The following is a 21,550-nucleotide window of genomic DNA, read 5'->3' on the forward strand; positions in this document are numbered from 1 at the left end:
CTTTTAACCTTTTAAAGTTAACTGTTAAGTTTCCAATTACAATAGGTATTCTTTAGTAGGCATGAGTTGTTGACCTTTCTGGGTCATTTTTGTGTGTGTATTTCCTTCACTCATTGGTGAAAGGTGGAGATCACTTGGGATGAGACTGACCATGAAAGAATCACAACACTCAACAGAAAGTTTAAAAAAGAAGAGCTTTTGGACATGGACTTTCAAGCCTACTTAGCTTCCTCTAGTGAGGAGGAAGAGGAGATAGAAGAGCTACAAGGTATTTGTTATTATTTTAGTGACTTGTTAATGGAAATATATCTTTGTCAATAAGTTAAGGAAAGACCTAAATGAATTCTTAAGAGGTCTGCCAACGGGCTGGGAATATGGCCTAGTGGTAAAGTACTTGCCTCATATACATGAAGCCCTGGGTTCGATTCTTCAGCACCACATATATAGAAAAAAGCCAGAAGTGGCTCTGTGGTTCAAGAGGTAGAGTGCTAGCCTTGAGCAAAAAGAAGCCAGGACTGGCAAGAAAAAAAAAAATCATGTGAAGATATTTTAAATCTATTTTTAGTTATTTGAATGGATACATAAAATATGAAAGGTTAAAATTTAAATATGCATCCAATGACAGTACTTACTTAAAGACCTGTAAACAAATAGATGGGGAGGGAATAGGGAGTATGAAAAATGATTCATCAATATGCTCTATACTTATAAGCTGATTTGTTAAGTGGAAACCCATTTGTACAACTACTTAAAGAAAAAAATTTAAAGGTTGAGTATTCTTTTTTGTTTCATGGCCTTGGGGAAAATTAAATAAATCAGATTACTTCTTTAGTATTAATGTAGGGCTGTTGAACCTTAACTTTACTAGTTAGTTCTTAAGGTTTGGTCTTTCACTATTTTAGACTACTGCAAAGGGTGCTGCTTTTTTTTTTTTTAAGGGGTTTTTGGGGGTTGTTTTTGTAAAATACCACAGGGAACAGTGTTCCATACATGGACTGGAAAATCATGGTTAATGATTCTAGTTTATTTGTTCAGACATCTCATGTTAATAAAACCACATAATTGCTTAAAGACTTAATAGACTGAAAATGTATAATTTGTAATGATCGTTATGTTGAGTACAGAAGACTTCACATTTTCAAGGGCCAACTGGATGTTACTTTTTTTTGGCATTTGAGTGAACATTTTATGTTAGTGTACGTAGAACATTTGAGTCTTTCTCAAATAGCTCTTATTTTACATCTTTTCCCCCATTAATAGTTACATTTATGTTTGTGTAGATATTTAGCACTTTTCTGAAAGTTATAAATCATTTTCCTTTAGTACCAGCTCTGAAATAAGGTGAGAAAAATTATACTCTATGTACTTTAGGTATTTAGCACTTTTCTGAAAATTATAGATCATTTTTACTTTACTGTCAGATCTGGAATAAAGGAAAAAAAGATAATTCATGAACCCTTCTGAAGATTGGTTTCAGGTTTTTCAAATAGGTTACAAAAGCAATTTTGGTTTGAAGAAACTGAAATAAATTTTTGGTATTATGAATAAATTAGCATTAACTTGACACTATATTCTTGTTAAGATTTTGGACTCTGCTTATTTGAAATTCTGACTTGACTACATAGGGAAAATAACATGTATCAAGTTTTCTAGGCATCCCGTACCTTTCTGCTGTAGCTATGAAATGAGGGCCATAATAGTACCTGGCTTATGGTTGGAAAGGTTGAAACGATGTTCATAATTTAGCTTATACTTCATATCCGTTTGTATTTCTTAAGACTTAGAGATTAATTCCCTTTTTTGAACTGTACTACTCACTTTTTTAAAGCATGCCTTCTTTCTTTAGTATTTTCATCAATTGCAAGCTTACTGTAATCTGTAATTTAGTACTATTGATAATTAGTATATATGAAGGCTTTGGATTTACTAGATGTTCCTTGATTGTTGTTTATAAGGGAGGTTAAACTGTTTGAAATTTTTTTTTAATTCTTATTCACATTAGAACTTTCACAAAGTGTTGTCCTTGAATTGAGAGGAAAAAAAACCTACATGAGTTACCCCACATTTTAGAGCTTCAGAAAGTAAAATTTTGGTACTGGAAAAAATCAATTTAAAGTAAGCCATCAGAGACTTACCACTAAAATTTCAACCTGGAAGGAGCTTGCTTCTAATTATGTTTTGAGAAGTAAGCTTTTAATAGAAAGAAATACATTGCCATTTTCTTAATGTGTTCCTGATGTTTTATCCATTGAATTACAGGATCCATGACAGAATTCCATCCAGCATTATTATTGTGGCACAAAGCACAAACGGGAAAAAAAAAACTTCAGCTGTTTCAGTGAAAAATTTAAAAGTGTGATAGGATGGAAAGAATGCCTTCAACCATTTTTTGTTAAGTTAGACAAAACTAAATGAAAATAATAACCAGTATTTTTTCCATGTCACTTTTGTGTGTGTGTGTGGCAGTCCTGGGGCTTTGAACTCAGGCCTTGGTGCTGTCCCTGAGCAACTGTGCTCAAGGGTAGCACTCTACTACTTGAACTATATATAGCTCTACTTCCAGGTTTTTGGTAGTTAGTTGGAGATAAGAGTCTTATGGGTTTTCCTGCCTGGGCTGGCTTTGAACTGTAGTCCTCAGATCTCAGCCTCCTGAGTAGCTAGGATTACAAGTATGAGCCAGTGGCACCCAGCACTTTTTTTTTTTAAGTAAAAACTGTGAACACTATGTCTCATAAGTTTCATGTTTAATAATGAGAGACATTTTTGGCAACTAATTAAGTTATAGGTTATAAAAGAGGGACTTCATTATGTTGTCCCTAAGTTTTTCTGTATTGAGATCATTTAGTCATTAGTCTGTGTTTTTCATCAAAATATAGGTTACTATACATAAACACACATAATTTTGTGGCGTGTGTGTGTGTATATTTCCTTTTTTTTTTTTCAATATTGGGGTTTGAACTCGGAGCCTAACACATACTAGGAGGCACTGAGCCATTCCCTAATTTATGTTTTTGACTTGGAGAGTTAGAATGAAAATGTCCAGCAAAGAAGTTTTTTGTATTTTCTCTGATATTTGATGCTTATGAATGTAATATTGTTTCTTTGTATTCTAGTTAATTTTTGTAAAACTAGAAAAGTCTATTTTTTCACGCTGAGATTAACTCTTTAGTTTGATCATTGATAAATTAATAAGATCTTTGAAGTATGTTTAGTCACAAATGGAAATGATTTTAAAAGTTCTAAATTAATTTCAACAATATTTGGCCTCCCTTGATTGAAGAGAACATAGTTAAAGTCACCATACTAGATATCACCCTTAGTATTTTATAGCTGGTAGGATAGAAAACTCCAAGGATATTATGTAATTGGCAAATTACTTTGCTACACATGTTTGGCTTTTTGCTTGCTAAGCAAGTGTTCTACCATCAAACCACCCTTCTATCAGCAGATTATTTTGAAATAATGACTTAATAAAACCACTAATTCCAAAACATACTACCTTGACAGTGCTAACTTACTACAACTGATTTTTATTTCATATGAGACTTAAATTCTTTTGTTTAATTTTGATATTCTATGCAATTTGCTTATGACAACATTTTTTAGAAAGCTGCTGGAATGAATGGTATCTAAACATAAGTTAGAAATGGATTGTTTCTGTGTATTAAATTATACTTTTTAAAAAAAATTTAGACGATGGAGTCATTGTAGAAGATGGGAAAACAAAGAAAACTCAGAAGGATGATGAAGAACAAATTGCTAAATACAGGCAGCTCTTGCAGGTTATTCAAGAAAAAGAAAAGAAAGGCAAAGAAAATGATATGGAAATGGAAATTAAGTGGGTTCCAGGTAAGAAATATTTAAATATGTGTTTTCTTCACTTGATGATGTTGAAGCCATTTAGATATAAAGGTAAAGAAACTTAAGTCTGCTTTGGAAATATAATTTTTTTTCTTTTTCAGAAATGTTTTGGATAAATTAACATAGTATTTCATTCACTTTGGGGGTAAAGTTTTAGACCTTGGAAATTTACTATTTTTTTTAAATTCAAAATTTTAGCTAAATGATTTAATAATAAATATAATTTCTTTGCTCTAATTCCAGTAATACTGTGCCATATAAAGAGAGAAAGATTTCTCAAAATGTTTTATGAAACAATAAAAGAGGAACTCTTAAGAGTACTTTTCCCCTATCTGGTCCCCAAAATACTGTATTACTCTTTTCCTAGTACTTTTCTTTCTTTGCAGTGCTTATTTCACTTCACAGTCCAGCTTACTCTTGATTAATTACCAACTACAAATCATTCTGTTCACTTACTAAAGTAGCTCTTTCCTGGATTTAATTCCTGAATTTTTAGAACAGAAAGAGTTGAATCTAGGCACCATGTGTTCCTTTACTTCCATAGTTTCTACTTGTTTTTAATTCATGAGATTTAACTAACATAAAATATGCATTATGTGTTCTTCCATCTCAGTTTTGCTGTAAATAGTCAAGAAATTTGGTATAGTAAAATATTAATTAAAACAATGTCAAGAGATTAACAAAGAGTAAAGGTATAATAAGAATTGTGTCATGTACAGTATTTTTTTCAAAAGTTATTGGCAAATCAGCATGTACTTCAATAACAGTACTGTTTCTGAAGATTATTGCTCTTTATATCCAGTTGTCCCTTTCTCTCCTTGGAGAATTGGTTCTGGAACCTTACTACTTCCTCTAGATACCGAAACACTCTAATGCCTTATACAAAATGACTTCCTATAACTTATATGCTTACTCATATAATTGAAATCATCTGTAGATTACTCCTAATATCTCATACAATGTAAAGGCTGTGTACATAGTGGTCATACTGTATTACTTAAAGACTAATGATGGAGAGCAAAGTCTGCATGATCAGTGCAGGTGCAGGGTGGTATTTTTGTGTTTGTTTTCTTTTTTTAATTTTGTTATTATAAAGGTGATGCACGGAGGGATTACAGTTACATGTCAGGTAAAGGGTACATATCTTTTTGGATAATGTCACTCCAGCGTGTTTTTTTGTTTTGATTTTTTAATCCACAGTTTGTAGCATCTATGGATGTAGAATCCTTGAATGCAAGTTTTTGTTTCTGTGTTGGTGAGGAATTTTGATCAATATAGTTTTATTGTAATGTTCTAACTATCAGGATAATGCTGACATGGAGTGAATTGGAAATTGTTCCTTCTATTTAAGAGCACATTTTTGTCTTAATTTTTTTTGTTCTTTCTTTTGGGGGGGGTTTGGGTTTTCTTTTTTAGTTAATATGAAGTTTGAACACCACCTTCTGATTGAGCCATGCCTTCAACCCTTTTTTGCTTTAGTTTTTTGAAAGTAGACTCTCAACTGGCACTGATAGTTTACAACTGTAACCTTAGCTACTCAAGGGGATGAAATCTGAAGATCGTAGTTCAAGGCCAGGCTGGGCAAGAAAGTCCATGAGGTGCTTACCTTTAATTGGCCACTACAAAAGCCAGAAGTGGAGCAGTTACTCACATGGTAAAGTATTGGCCTTGATCACCCAGGCCCTAAGTTCAAACACCAGGACTGGCACCAGAAAAAAAAAGTCCTGAGTTTTTGCCCAGGGCCGGCCTTAGGTTGCAGTCCTCTTTCTTATAACTTCCCTTGTAGCTGGAATGATAGGTGTATGCCATCATGCCAGGTTTATTGGTTAAATAGGGATCTAGCTTACTTTTTGACCAGGCTGACCTTAAGCTCTAATCCTTCTAATCTCCCATCTCCTGAGTAGCTAGAATTTTAGTGGTACCATCATGCTCAGCATCTTATCTTGACTTTAATTTGTTGTTGTAATGTTACTATTACATACAATATTTTGAAATGAAAATTTATCACTTGTAATTTCACTATTTATATTCTACCACTGCTTTGATAGATTGCGGTTTTATTTGCCATTTCTCTGTTGTTGAATATTTAACCATATTTTAGTCTTTCACTATAGATAGACTTGTGGCATTAAAAACAAATAGTTTCCAAACCCACAAATATCAGCCCTTTCTTAGATCTCTTCACTTTTATCCTCAGCCAAGTAATTGCTAGCTTTTGGGGGGCCTCTTAACTTTAAAAACTGTTTTTGAACAAAAATGCCCTTCCTTTTTAGAAATGCTTTTATGCACTTGAGGACTAGTGAAGAGCAACCATGCCGCAATGAGAAGCAGAAAGATACAGTCAAGACTACTACTAGGGGCTGGGAATATGGCCTAGTGGCAAGAGTGCTTGCCTCATATACATGAAGCCCTGGGTTCAATTCCCCGGGTTCGATTCCCAAGCACCACGTATAAAGAAAACGGCCAGAAGTGGCGCTTTGTCTCAAGTGGCAGAGTGCTAGCCTTGAGCAAAAAGAAGCCAGGGACAGTGCTCAGGCCCTCAGTCCAAGGCCCAGGACTGGCAAAAAAAAAAAGACTGCTACTATTAGTTATGCAACTTTCTCACATAGTAACTTTACATGTGCAGTGGTACAACCTGTGATTTGTTCATCATCTGTTAAAAACTACCAGTCCCTAGGCACTAGGGATTCACATCTTATAATCCTAGCTACTCAGGAGGCTGAGATCTAAAGATTGTTGTTTAAAGCCAGCCTTGGCATGAAAGTCCATGAGACTCTTATCTTCAACTAACAATCAGAAAATTGAAAGTGGAGCTGTGGCTTAAAGTGGTAGAGTGCTAGCCTTGAGCAAAAAGACTTCAGCGATAGCGCCCAAGCCATGAGTTCAAAGCCCCAGAACCTACCGGGCTGGGGGGGAACCCCACAAAGAACAGTGTCAACACCTTAATTGTTAAATCTCATATGACAAGTGTCTTCTTGGTGCTATAAATAAGTGTCTAGGATACTTTTTCTATGTCTTGAGTTATTTTCATAGGATAGCTTCCCAGAAATAGAATACTAAAAAAAGGCATGAATACTTTTTTGTGTCTTGAGGTTTTTGTCATATTCTTTTCTGAAAATGCGACACCAACTTCACCAACTTATGATGTCTTTAGTAGTTACCACAAGTGCCAATTTTACAAAATTATGATCACTATTGGTATTTTTTTTTACTTTTTATTAAATGGAGGAAAATTCTCTTTCTCAATAAAGAATTAAACACCTCAGTTTAAAATAATGTTTTGAAAATCCTAAAGTATAATGATTTTGAAGGCCCCTAATGGGGCCTGTGTACTTGTTATGTATGTGTATGTATCTACATGTAATATTCTGTATGTTAGATGCTAAGATAATTTTTCTGAATACCAGCTTACTCATTTGGAAAGTGTAAGTAATAATACCATTCTTTAGTTAATATGAGATATTTATAAAAATGCCTTATAAATTGCAAGGTTATTCATGTCATGTGTATCTTGTGGTAGATTTGTGTCTTAAGAAATGTGTTTTCAGTAACTCATTATCCTGAACCGCTGAACTTTCCTGATGTTATACTTCAGTAGACCACAGAGGGTCAGTATGGGTTCATATTATACCATTCATGGTTCTTCTATGACTTGACTCCCCAAAGTTTCAAACTTTTTAGGAAAACACAGCCACTAAGTCACTGATACTTGTTTAAGTATGGTTTGGTTTGATTTTTTTTTACAAGGAATTTCAGTTTACACTATTTAAATTTCTCTTTTTAATTGGGTTTTATACTGTAATAGCATGTGGAATGTAATCTGTTACAGTATTGAGGGAGGTAGATAACAGATAAGCCATGTGACAACTGAAACTGTCATTTATTGATGTTTAATTCCTATGAAAATGTTAGGTAGGATAATAAATAACATATTAGTTATAAGATCTTTAAATACTCTTTGTAATTCTGTTTTGTTTTGTTTTTGTTTTTCTTCTGATGGTAGTACAGAGCTTTGAACTCAGGGCCTAGGGGCCTGGTCACTGTCCCTTAGCTTTTTGCTCAAGGCTGTGCTCTACCGCTTGAGTCACAGCTCCAGTTCAAGTTTTTTGGTGGCTAATTGGAGATTAGAGTTTCACAGATTTTCCTGCCCAAGCTGGCTTCAAACCATAATTCTTAGATCTATAATTATGGGTTTGAGCCACCTAGGCCCAGCTTCATATATAATTTTGATATAATGGGTATGTTACTAGTTATTCCTCCTGACTCATTCTGATTAGTAGATAGGGTGATACATATAATTAGTATGTTAGGTTTTTGTCAAAATGTGTCTTGTTAGGGAATTTGTAATGTACATATAAGTGAGGAATTTGCAGTTATGTATTAGATTAGCTTCCTTACATTCTAATACAACTAATATGCACAATACAAGTCAGTCATCTCCTAACTGAGGATACAAGGAAGGTAGTGTCTCCAAAGGAAGACCAGGTTAGTGTCAAATTAATAGGCATGAAGATAAAGGAGTTTTATTAATGAGTATTAATGGCTGATTGTGACTCCTAATGAGTAGAAGGGATTTACTTGTTGAGCAAGAGTGGGGATTGGGACTGTTTAGCATTGTTTTGAAAGAAGAAATTATTTGGGATCTGGAGTCTTCTTTTGGTAACCAATTTAAATATGAATAAAGGTCATAGGATTTCAATTGAGATGATGCTAAAGCTATAATAGTGATAAGGTCAAGAGTGCCATTGAGAGAACTTTGTCAGAAACACTCAGTGTTCTGAAGACCTTATTCATGGGATGAAGGTATGGAATCCAGAAACTCAGACTTCTCTCTCTCTCTCTCTCACCCAGCAAAAGGAGTTCTCTGACTTCTCTATTCAAGCATGGGGCAGGGATGCAGTTCCATCTTCGTTGTTTCTCTTTCTTCCACTCTTCACAACTGTAGTCCTATTTTTATTCTGGTGTCTGTGCTTTATAAAGCAGTTTTCCTCACTATCTTCATTATTTCACCTTGACTCCATTCTTCCTTCGGGAAGTTTATATGCTCAGACATCAAGGACACATATATATGGCCATTGTTTATCCATTGTTTTTGTTTTTTATTCAGAAACAGTGTTTTTAAATCAGTTGTACATTCATTTTGTTAGACAGCCCCATTCCAGGCATTTAATTTTCAGACATCTCAAACCTGTTCACTATTTACTTTTGGCTATATCTCTCTTTCCATTTATTGCCAATGTGCTCACTATTTGAAATATATTCACAAAAATGTTTTTTTGTTCAGAACTTTTAAAATAACCAGATGTTTGAAATCTTGAGTTGAGAGGACTAAATGGAAAACCCTAAACTTAAAAATACGCTAAAAGAATTTTGAGCTTGCTTACTATTTTGGAGCTGAGGAGGATACCAAGTCACAGTATGCAGTCATAATTTGTACGAAGCCACACAGCTCCTAAGTGGGTAGAAGTTTAAAACTTTAGAGTGTTCCTTCCTTGAATTATCAACAGGTTGGTTGTGAATGCTTTATAAGGTAATAAGCTGAAACTTCATACTGTGCACAAAACATTTGAATCGTGTGGAATGTGTCATAAAAATGAGAAGCTGCTAGGGTTATCTGAAAGTATTGGTAACAGTTTTATCCATAGAGTTGGTAGAAAATTTCTCGTTTTCTGGATTATTGAAAGATTGTTTTCTTTCTTGATGGTTTTAATAAAGTTTTCCAAAAAGCTCTTGAAAAGGATTAAAAACCAAACCTAAAGGTAATTTTACACTCGTGGCTTTACAAGGAACTAAAATACTTTCAGGAGTTTCAAGTTAATTGTGTACCTCTCTTCTTTTTTCTGTCTCTCCTTTCCTCCGTCCCTCCCTCCCTCCTCCCTCCCTCCCTCCTATATATCCCAATTAAGTTAGTAAGCTCCTTTGTTTTCAAGGATCTAGAGTGAGTCTTCTAATGCAATCTTCCTCTGCAAACATATCATAACACCAGATGTATCATAACACCAGATGTATCTGTTCCTACTAATTCTAAGCATAGGACTTTTCTTTGACTTTGCCTTAGAGTTGCAATCTGCTCAAAGTCTGCTCAGAGAGAGAGCTTGCTATAAAGATTGTTTTGCCACAGCCCACAGCTATGTTGATTTGTTTGAAGTCATAAATTCTTTGGTCTTTAAAGTAGAATTTTTGCCTGTTTTATTTGTGGTTATACCACATCATCATTCTATCTTTATATACTGACTGCCTGGATAGCAAACTATCATTTTTCTTCACACATGTTCCATATGTTTTTTTGACAGAATTCACTCAGACTACTTGCTTTCAACAGTTTTGTTCTTGTTTTCCTTTTTTCCCTAAACTTTACATTTTTCTATAACCTTTACATTTTACTAATTTTATTGATTTAATACATCCATTTTTACAAACTATCTTACACAAATACACATAGTTGATTAAATCTTGTTTTGCTTTCTTATTTCACTTATTTTTCTATGTTTCCAAGTAAACTTTATAATCATAAGGTCTTTCTCATATTTCATTGTGTTTCAGTTACAAAATTATAAGTAATTCTTGTGTTATACGTCAGGTACTTTACAATATTTTACTGTTATGAGTAACATAATAAACTCATCAAATTTTCTTAGAAATTCCTAAGAGTAGAGTATCTCATGACTTTTTCAAGTAATGGCTTTTGAAAGGGATTCTATTAGTTTGTGGTGCTAGCTGGGGAAAAAATTAAACATAAAACCAGTCTAGGGGCTGGGAATATGGCCTAGTGGTAGAGTGCTTGCCTCATATACATGAAGTCCTGGGTTCCATTCCTCAGCGCTATGTATGTAGAAAAGGCCAGAAGTGGCGCTGTAGCTCAAGTGGTAGAGTATTAGCCTTGAGCAAAAAGAAGCCAGGGACAGTGCTCAGGCCCTGAGTTCCAAGCTCCGGTCCTGGCAACAAAAAACAAAAAAAAAAGCAAAAAACAACAGTCTAGTTTCAACAGTAGGTTTGGATTTTGAAGCCACATAAAAGCTAGGTCATAAATACTTTTGTGTACATCTTTGGTTTGGTACAAAATTTTACTCTAGTACTATATGCCACATGGAAAACTTTTATCTGTAAAATTATTTGGCGTGAATTTGAAAATCTGATCTTACGTGTGCCTAAAGATAAGTATCACTAATATGACTTGGATGAATTCCCTTTGATATTTGGAAGGGTGTGCCTTGGTAGTGAATTGAAGCATGTAGTTAGAAAGCAAAGCTTGCTTAGGAATGGGCTTACGTACTGAGGAAAGCATTTCTTTGCCTTAATCAGACTTTCCCATGCATTGTCACTTCAGATTTGTTTTAAACCATATTTTCAGTTGATCCTCCTATTAGGAGATTAAAAATGCTTAAGTAATTTATTTAGATACATAATTTCAATTCAGAAAAAAAAATACCCTATAGAGAAGGGAGGGTTAATATATGTCAATGATATGTCAGGAACTGTGTTAGATTCTCTACAAGCAATATTACATTAAATTCTTCACTAGTGGTTAGTTTCTTGTTTTGCAGAAGAGAAAACTGAGGCATATACGTGGCTCAAGATAAAAAAGCTGGGAAAGAGAACAATCAATCAAATCTTAATCTGTCTGAAAATCCATTAAAATGTTTTAAAGAATATTCCTTTGTGCTCATAATTAAATCTGTGGCCTGACAGTTTAGTGCTCATCTCAATCTGCATGTATTTACTGTTGTATACACAGATGCATAAGACCCTTAGGGAATTTGACATGGGGATATTTTTTTCAACTAGTATGTGCTTACCTGAGATAAAACCTTGTGCTATTATAAGCTTCTTAAGGTTGGAGAGAGATTTTGATCTGCTATGGAGGAGTCACATGTGGTAATGTGTGAGAAACCTAGTTTCTAATTAATAAGTTGTCATGAAGCTTTAATAAAGGAGCAGAGGGAAATTTTTATATGTTTGCTGTAGGCATTTGGACCCAAGCATGTTTAACCTCTCATAGATACCCTTAGTAGATAATAAATATTACCAGAGAATTTATCAAAATAGAAACAGTGCTTAGTTATAAGATAAAACATAGAAATACTGAGATCCTTTTTTTTTTCTTTTTGATAGTCTAAGAGTTCTTTGAATTTAGGACGTGTGCTCACTAAGCAAGCACTATACTACTTGAACCATGCCCCTAACCCTGAAGTCGTAAACATTAAAGTTACTTTTGCTTTTACATTATTCTCATTCTTATATTGTACAGTGTTGTGTAGAAGACATTGCTAAAGAAGTAAACTCAGAATTAAATATATTGAAAAGTGGAAATGACTCTTTACCTGATTTATGTAACTCCTCTGTATATCACCTTTATAAAATGAAAATTTTTTTTAAAGAAAACTGGAAATGAGTTAGCCTTAAATGATTATGCTATTTCAAAGATTGCCAACCATCATTCCATCAGCAGATGACAAAATGAAATATTCACCCTTATGCCAGCTAGAGCCCCCACCTGTTTTCTTCCTTGATTGCCTCCTCTGTTCCTATATGCTATACAAATATATTTTCTGTATAGACTATATTAAGAAAGTAGTTGGGAAAGCATTGATTTTCTTGTAGTTATTTTATTTGGAAAATCTTTTTAGAACTACAGTTTCTTCTCAACTGTCATTTTACTTACTGTAGTTTGAGTTTCCCATTGTCAACCACAGACCAAAGTATTAAGTGGGAACTTCTAGAAGTCAGTAACTTACAAAGTTAAAATTGCACATCATTCTGAGTATCATGAGGAGCTTGTAATCTCATCCAGAATGTGAATCATCCCTTTGTTTAGAGTGTACATTCTATATATGCTACCCACCCACTAGCATGTATTGGTCATCAGAGCATTGGTTATCAGAGCAAATGTCTCAGTAGCAATTACTTATGTAGGATTTGGTACCATATGGGTTGCAGGCATCCATACTGAAATCTTAACCCTTCATGAATAAGATAAGTTTACTGTCATTAGAATACATGCTTAATTTATATATAAACTCTTTATTGTAAAGGTGATGTACAGAGGGGTTAGATACCTAAGTTAATAAGTACATTTCTTTTTGAGCAATGTTACTCCCTCTCTCATTTTCTCCGGCTTCTCTCCCTTCCCGGCTCCCCTCCCTCCCAAGTAGTAAAGTTAATTTCCAACATAGTGTCTAGCATCACTTTTGCATTGGCTCACTCTTTGTCCCACCATTTCTGTGACTTGCCTTCCCTTCCATAAATCAGATAAACTTATATACAAGACTAAGGGTACAGAAATCAAAAATAGTGACAACAGGGTATAAACCAAAGGTGAAAAAAAGAAAGAAAAAAGAAAGAACTGCAAATAGTACATTATAAAAACCTCTTGTTTCTATTTCTTGGAGTTCATTTTGATAAGCTTAATTTTATATGGCCATATGCACATTTGAGCTTTTGTAATCCTCTGCTAAGAATATCACAGACATATTCTAGTTACTACAAATGAGGGAAAATATGCAGCCTGTGTCTTTTGCATCTGGCTTGCTTTGCTGCAGAGTTCAGACTGGGAGAAAATCTTTATTTACTATACAACAGATGAGGGCCTAAAATATACTTAGACATCAAGACATTAAATGCCCTCAAAACAACAACAACCCCATTAATAAGTGGGCTAAAAACTTAAGAGATTTCTCTGAAGAAGAAATAAAAATGGCCAATAGACACATGAAGAGATGTTCACCATCTCTGGCCAGAAGAGAAATACAAATCAAAACAACATTGAGATTCTACCTTACCTCAGTTAGAATAGTCATTATCAAGAAAACTAGTAATTACAGATGCTGGCAGTGATGTGGACAAAAGACAATGCTACTATACTGTTGGGGGAATATAAACTTGTTCAACCACTCTGGAAAGTAGTATGGAGGTTCCTCAAAAGACTAAACATAGAGCTAGCTCCCCTCTCTCACTAAGCATTTACCCAAATGAGCACAAACAAGACCACACTAAAGCTACCAGTGCATCCATGTTTATTGCAGCATTATTTACCATAAGATATGGAAACAACCCATATGCCCCTCAGTAGATGAATGGATCAAGAAAATGTGGTATGTATGCACAATGGAGTCCTATGGTTCCGTCAGAAAGAATGACATTGCCCCATTTGTAAGGAAATGGAAAGACTTGGATAAAATTATATATAAACTCGATGAAGAAAATGGGTAAATTGTAGGCAGAAAATATTGTTTAAATTTAGACATAACTATTATAAAGGTGATATTGAACTGTGTTTCATTTTCTTTTACTTTTATGACAAGGAAATTTTTTAATCAACTTAGAAATGCCATTTTTTTTTTTTTTTTTTTTTTTTTTTGCCAGTCCTGGGCCTTGGACTCAGGGCCTGAGCACTGTCCCTGGCTTCTTCCCGCTCAAGGCTAGCACTCTGCCACTTGAGCCACAGCACTGCTTCTGGCCGTTTTCTGTATATGTGGTGCTGGGGAATCGAACCTAGGGCCTCGTGTATCCGAGGCAGGCACTCTTGCCGCTAGGCTATATCCCCAGCCCCTAGAAATGCCATTTTTATTATACCCAGCCTCATAATATCCTTACAGATTCATAGTTTCTGAAGTCAGAAGCTTTCCCAGTACGAAAGCACTTAGACCTCCTGAGTTTCAAACCAGCAGCTTATTGGGACCTTCACAAATACAATGTACGGCTTGGGACCTGCTCAGCACAAAATTGGGATAGCAAATAGAGTTTGATGTGATGATGGAAAGGGCCTTGAGGGTTTATAGTCAAATAACTTGGATTTTACTTATCATTTTTATGAGGAGGAAATTACTACAGCCAACTTAACATTTACTGACTTGCCTTTATAATTTATTGTGCAAAAATCAGATTATTCAATTGAAAGAAAAATACTGAGTCAGTTATCTCTGTGCTCACAGATGTTTCCCTACATTTTGTATTCATCATTCCTTCTCTATAGTTTTACCACAAACCCATCTCCCTAAATAGTCTGTATTTATTTTTGTTAGTCCTGAGCCTTATAAAATTGTATCTGTTTATTCTTCTGGCATTTGCTTTTGCTGTTTAAATATTCTTACTTTGAGAACAGGCTGTTTACATACCTTTAAATATGGTTTATTTGTTTTCACTCATACATAGGATTTTATTTTACCACTATCACATTATCTATGCCATAGTCTATTGTTAATTTTTGTAGCTTATTACTATTATATTAAACAGTGCTATTCAGACTATTTTTCTTGTGAATGTTCTTAGCCTTGTTATAGACATATATGTAGAATTTCTATGTTTATATGACTATACAGAATGCTTGTAATTACATCTAAAAGGTTGTGACCATTTTTTCCCAAAAGCTTGTACTATCTTTCATTCTCCTTAGTAGTGTGAGCTCTGATAGCTCTGCAGCTTCACCCTTAATATCATTGGGCTTTTTAGATTTTTACCAGTTGAGTATATATGTAATGGTGTTTTCTTATTTCTTTAGCTTGTATGTACTCAAATATTTGAGTTCCTACTGTATGCAGACTCTGTTCTTGTTGCTAGAAATAATAACATTGGACAAAATAAATGCAGGGCCAGGCCTTCATAGCACCATATGTTCTAGTGTATGGGAATGTAGGAGGAAAGAATAGGATTTATAAACAAATAAGCCAATTAAATATATCCTATTTCAGGTGCATAAGGGCTATAGAAATAAAGCATGAACCCAGAAGAATAGGAAGTTTGAGAAGAGTGAAACTAACAATTTAAATAGGATAATCAGGAAATATTTCATTGAGAAAGTGACACTTGAATAGTCATGTAAGGGAAATAAGGGTGCAACACCATGTATTATCTTGGGAACGAACATTTTAGGCAGAGCAAACAAGTCCAGAGACCTCAAGATTGAACCATGTTTATTTTTATGTGTCAAAATGAGCAAACATATATCTCTAGAGAATGAGTCAGGTTGTTGGAGAATAGAGTATAATTAGCTCAGAGAGATGCTCAAATCATGAGTGTTTGTAGACCCTTAAATGAACTTTAGCTTTCACTGTAAATGAGATAGGAAAAGGAAGTGATAGGACTTGCTTTTATTGCTTAAAGGATTATTTGGGTGCTTATTTTACTGTTAATCAGGAAGAATATTACTTCATGTTTTCTCATCCATGTGGTAGTCTTTACTTCTGTTTTATTGACTCATAGATCTTCATATATTTCAAGCTGGTCTTTAGTCGTGTATTCTACAAGTATCTTTCCTAGTTTATGACTTGTCATTTCACCCTTTTTTATAGTGTCTTTTGAAGAACAAAATATAGCCAAATTTATTGATGTCTTTATTTTGTGTATCCTGGATGTATATAATTAATCATAGTTCTTAGACTAAGACACTCTCATCATTTGTTCAGCATGGCTCTCTTTTCTCTATTCGCTTCTATTAATGAATTAATGAGTCTGTTTTCCACTGTGAAAGCTTGAATCTGTAGTGACTAATATTTACCTATTTATCCTGCTCATTTTTTTAATACCTGGAGTATCACATTTCATCATCTAGATTTAAGTATTTATTCTTTTGTCTTCTATTATATGTAGTTTTCAAAATAATCAAAAACCAAAGATTGAATATGTTCAAGACATACAGTATGAGGACCTGATATACATACATATTGTGTAATGAATACTACAACCTAATTCACACATCCAGTATCATCCATGTTTTCCATTAAATCCTTAGAAATTGTTTATCTCATAGCCAGAATTTTTTTTTTTTTTTTTTGCCAGTCCTGGGGCTTGGACTCAGGGCCTGAGCACTGTCCCTGGCTTCGTTTTGCTCAAGGCTAGCACTCTGCCACTTGAGCCACAGCACCCTTTCTGGCCATTTTCTGTATATGTGGTACTGGGGAATTGAACCCAGGGCCTCATGTATACGAGGCAAGCACTCTTGCCACTAGGCCATATCCCCAGCCCTCATAGCCAGAAATTTGTACCCTTTGACCAACATTTCCTGTACCTTACCTAGCAGCAGTCGGTGGCAACCACTATTTTATTCTGCTTTTATGAATTCTATTTATACTATTTTGCCTTCTCATGGCTTATTTCATTAAGAGTAACATACTTGGGGCTGGGAATATGGCTTAGTGGATGAGTGCCTGCCTGGCATGAATGAAGCCCTCAATTCAATTCCTCAGCACCACATAAACAGAAAGGCCTGATGTGGCACTGTGGCCCAGGTGGTAGGTAGAATGCTAGCCTTGAGCAAAAAGAAGCCAGGGATAGTGCTGAATATTTCATTTTATGTGAGTATATTAATGTTCCACAATTTCTTTTGTCTGTTGATGGACCCATTATTCATATAATACTGTTTTCAACAATGGTTATAATTATTTATACCCTCCACTCCCAACAGTGTCCGAGTGTTCACTTTTCTCCACATCCTCACCTATCTTGCCATTTTTTATAATAGTGGTCCAAACAAGTCTGGGTGATAACTCATTGTCATTTTGATCTGCATTTCCTTGTTGATTATTCTTGTCGAACATCTTTTAACATTATAACTTTGTAACATTATATATAGTTTTATCATACAAAAATATCTGAAAAATAAGAATACAAAATAAAGAATCAAGTATCAATAGATGCTATAATGAATATGTACTTTGAAATTACTTCACTAAATGAAAGAACTAAATCACAAAAGATGCCATTTTATTTGAGGTATCCAGAAAATTCTGTAGTCAAGAAGTTGATTATGGCTACTAGAGTACGGGTAAGGTTATAGGGTCTCTTTGAGGAGATGAAAATCCTGAAATTATAGTGACAGTTGTGCATATTTGTGGATATACTAAAAGCTTTTAGTATGTTTAGCTTTTTCTGCTCATAACTGGCTTTTCACCCCTTGTTTTACACCTCCACTTTCAGCTTTTTACTGGAGATAATTGGAGATAAGATAGCTCTTATTTGCCCTAGCCAGCTTCAAACCTATGTCCCCACATCAAAGTAGCTAGGATTGTAGGCATGAATCCCCAGCACCCAGCCTGCTTAAAAGTTTGTTCTTTTCATCTTCTCTGTTTTCTTTTTAAGGAAGTCCTGTGTGATAAGTGTGCTACTCTCACTCTGTATTTGACAATTCGTATTTTCCATACCTTTGAGTCTATACAGTTTGCTGAGTAATTTGTTCAATTCTGACTTTTCCTCCTTTATTCTTTCTTTACCTCTGTCTACTGTGCTGTTTAACTTAGCCATTGACTTAATATTTTTAATTGTGTTTTGTTTGTTTGCTTTGTAGTAGTGTGGTTTGACCTTAACCTGATAGATACTAGGTAGATACTCTACTGCTGAGCCATGCCTATAGTCCTCAATTAATGCTTTTTATTTTATGAAGAATTTTTTTCTTCAAGCCTTTTATTATAATTTTTTTATAATCTGATCTTTTAATTCCTCTTTTTTTATTTTTTCAATTTTGGTCAGTCGTGGAGCTTGAATTTGGGGCCTGGGTGCTGTTCTTGAGCTTCTTTTTGCCCAAGGCTAGGGCTCTACCACTTGAGCCACAGCTCCATTTCCAGGTTTTTTGCATTTTAGTGGAGATAGTGAAGATTCTTGTCTCACAGACTTGTCTGCCCAGGCTGGCTTTGAACTGTGGTTCTCAGATCTCAGCCCCCTAAGTAGCTAGGATTACAGATATGAGCCACCATTGCCAAGCTAGCAGTGTTTCTTTAAGAGGTAATTGTCAGGAGTTTAAGGACATTTCTAATCCAAGATCTTGTGAAACTGAATTTTTGAATTGGAATATTTAGGACCACACATGTAGTGTGAATTCAGCCACAAGTCCATAGATTTATGGCCTTGTGGTTATAAACTCTCTGGGGTAAAGTGTATTTTTGCTTTACTTATTCCATATCCAGACCCCAAATGAAAATTATTTTCTCTGACTGATAGGAGGAGGGACATGTTATGAGGGCACACTTAAGGGTCCCGGCTTTATGTAGTGGTCTCTGATGGGACCTCCCACCATGATCAGATGCCAAGCTTTGTCTACCACCTCTTGGCTAGCGGCCCGTAACAATCCCAAGATCCATACTGGACCATATTAGATTAGTGTGTATCCCCAAGGAAAACCCCAGCTTCTGAATATCTGTTTAAGCTTTCTTGTTGAAACTGAACTCTGGATTTCCCTTTGTTTTCTTATGTCTTAGTCATTTATTTCTTTAAGAGTTTTAATAAATTTTCTAACTTGTCTATGAGCACATGTAAAAATATGGAGTGGCACAAATAGTTCTTCAGTCTTCTTTGTGGTAAATTCATTAGCATAATGGCTTTACCACTTTGGTCAAAATTTTAGTCTGTCTGTACTAGGACAGTTTTTTGTTACAAACTGCTTGAAAAGCAAAGAAAACATATAAATAAACTACAGGCAAATTCAGGAAATAATAGCTCCTTAATGAGGCCCAAATGTTGTCTTGTATTTGAAGTCAGCTTTTTAAGAATATTTGATTCTAAGAGGCAGGGACAATTTGATTTACAATAAACGGAATGTACTTGTGAATGGAAGCCACCATTTTAAGAGAAAGTAAAAGGACACTTAGAAAAAAAAAGAGTTCAAGATAAACTTAAATTCTAGGCTATAATAAACAAGTATATCCCCACTGAAAGCTTTTAGGCTACCAACATCAGAAAGTATTCACTTTTGTTCATTCAGCAAGTTAGTTGAGGGTATCTTCTGTGGATACTTCATTGAATGTTTTGGGAGATACAGAATTAACAGTTATGTGATAAGCAGTTCCCATAAGGAACATCTTACCAAAACTTCTTAACTTTATAGTTCTCATTTACCTGTCTTGTTTTCATATAATAGAAGAAAGTTCCAGTTTCAGCCTGTATCAGAAAGCTTAAAGCATGCATTTTGTCTTTATAAACAAAGCCTATTATAGAACCTGGTTACTTTAAGTTATTCTTGACCTGTCCTTTGAAGACTTCAGTATTTCATATGAAAAACAAGGTCAGGTGGAATGCCTATTCTTTTATTTTAACAGATCTTGTAAGGCTGGATATTTGTGAGTGTTTTTTTGTTTTGTTTTTGTTTTGTTTTTGTTTTTTGTCAGACCTGGGGCTTGGACTCATGGCCTGAGCACTGTCCCTAGCTTCTTTTTGCTCAAGTCTAGCACTCTGCCACTTTGAGCCACAGCACCACTTCTGACCTCTTCTATATATGTGGTGCTGAGGAATCAAACCCAGGGCTTCATGTATACCAGGCAAGCACTCTTGCCACTAGGCCATATTCCCAGCCCCTTGTGAGTGTTTTTACATGCATGCAAACTGCCAAAATAATTCTGAATGGACTGAACTGAAATTAATACTGTTGTCATATTGATTCATCTGCTTTTAAAAGGATTTTTGCCCCTTTTTTTCTGGGATTATTGTTGCTATCCTGACCTAATTCAGCATTCCTTGGATATATACTTTAAAATTTTAAAACGAATTTATACAAAGTTAAAAACAGTTATAAATGAACTTTTGGGGTTTTTTTTTCAGTCTTATATTGGCTTCTCTCAAATGAGGCTAAGGCTGACTCTAAAGAATGTCCTTGTACATTTGCCAAGAGATTTCTGGGATGGGCATACTTTTAAGAACTTAGAACATAAACAACTGTGATCTGTGGCAAGATTTAAATGACCCCATGATGGCAATAAGAACAAAGCATTTTTGAGTTATCATAGTGGTGTGTTAATTCATTGCAATGTGTTTGTCATTCTACTATTTTGGTGCCTTGAGAGCCAGGACAGAAAAAAAAATTACAGGCTGTATTTAACTTAGGCTACTATTTCTTTATGATAATAAACCAACTATGTTCCAGAAAATATTCTTTCCTAATAATAAATATTTCTTGAATTATTCTAGATCTAGAAGTCTTTTTTAAATAACAACAACAACAACAAAATACCCACATGAACTATTTAGAGGTAAAGACAATTTAGTTAGACTTTTAAGTTTTGATTCATTTTCTGTTAGAAAGAATACATTCCAAACATGAAAGATCAAACACTTGGCTTGCAATAAGAATTTTCCTTCAAGACAGATCAATTAAGTGTTTATTAAGTACTTACTGTATGTTTGGCAGTATGCTAAATATTAGAGAATACCAAAAAAAGGTGACTTTAAGCTGTTTTTGGTGTAGCTTTTAAAGAGAGGACATATGTAGATGAAACTTACAAAGTGGAAAGACATTATATAACCAAGTATCAAGTAATGCAGCACATCACTTATGTGGTACAAATAATTTCATAGTCTATCTTTTCAGAAATCCTCAGATTATTATGTCTAGAACAGTGTTATTCAGCTAGGACTTTGCCAGTGTCAAGACATTTTTGCTTTCACAACTGAGTTACCAGCATTGCCAGAGATACTGCTAAATATTTTCCAATGCACATGATAGCTCTTCACATCAAAATGTCAATAGAGCTGGCAATGTGGCACATACCCTATAATCCCAATGCTCAGGGTATGGAAGCAGAAGACCATAAGTTTGATTCCAGCCTGAAGTCAAGGTCAGTAGAATCAATAAATGTCAGTGCTGATAGTTTTTGAAGTTGTGGGAATTGTACTTTCCTTTTCCCCTAACCTTTTCAGCTAGTATCAGTGTTCTTTGCCTATAGCTCTTGAATCCTGACACTGAGATAGTCATTGGGTGTCCATAAGTTCT

At 34.7% G+C, this 21,550-nt stretch overlaps 1 protein-coding gene across 3 annotated transcripts in view; it reads left to right on the forward strand.

The window, feature by feature from the left end:
- The window catches only part of Esf1 (ESF1 nucleolar pre-rRNA processing protein homolog), a 52,977-nt gene that overhangs the window by 13,902 nt on the left and 17,525 nt on the right, over nt 1-21,550 (forward strand). For all 3 annotated transcript variants that reach the window (XM_048348777.1, XM_048348778.1, XM_048348776.1), the window contains exons 8-9: nt 124-268; nt 3,694-3,849. In XM_048348777.1, coding sequence (XP_048204734.1) covers nt 124-268; nt 3,694-3,849 — 301 coding nt within the window. The remainder of the gene's footprint in view (nt 1-123; nt 269-3,693; nt 3,850-21,550) is intronic.

The sequence above is a fragment of the Perognathus longimembris genome, chromosome 6 (genome assembly GCF_023159225.1).
Source record: "Perognathus longimembris pacificus isolate PPM17 chromosome 6, ASM2315922v1, whole genome shotgun sequence".
Lineage (NCBI taxonomy): Eukaryota > Metazoa > Chordata > Mammalia > Rodentia > Heteromyidae > Perognathus > Perognathus longimembris.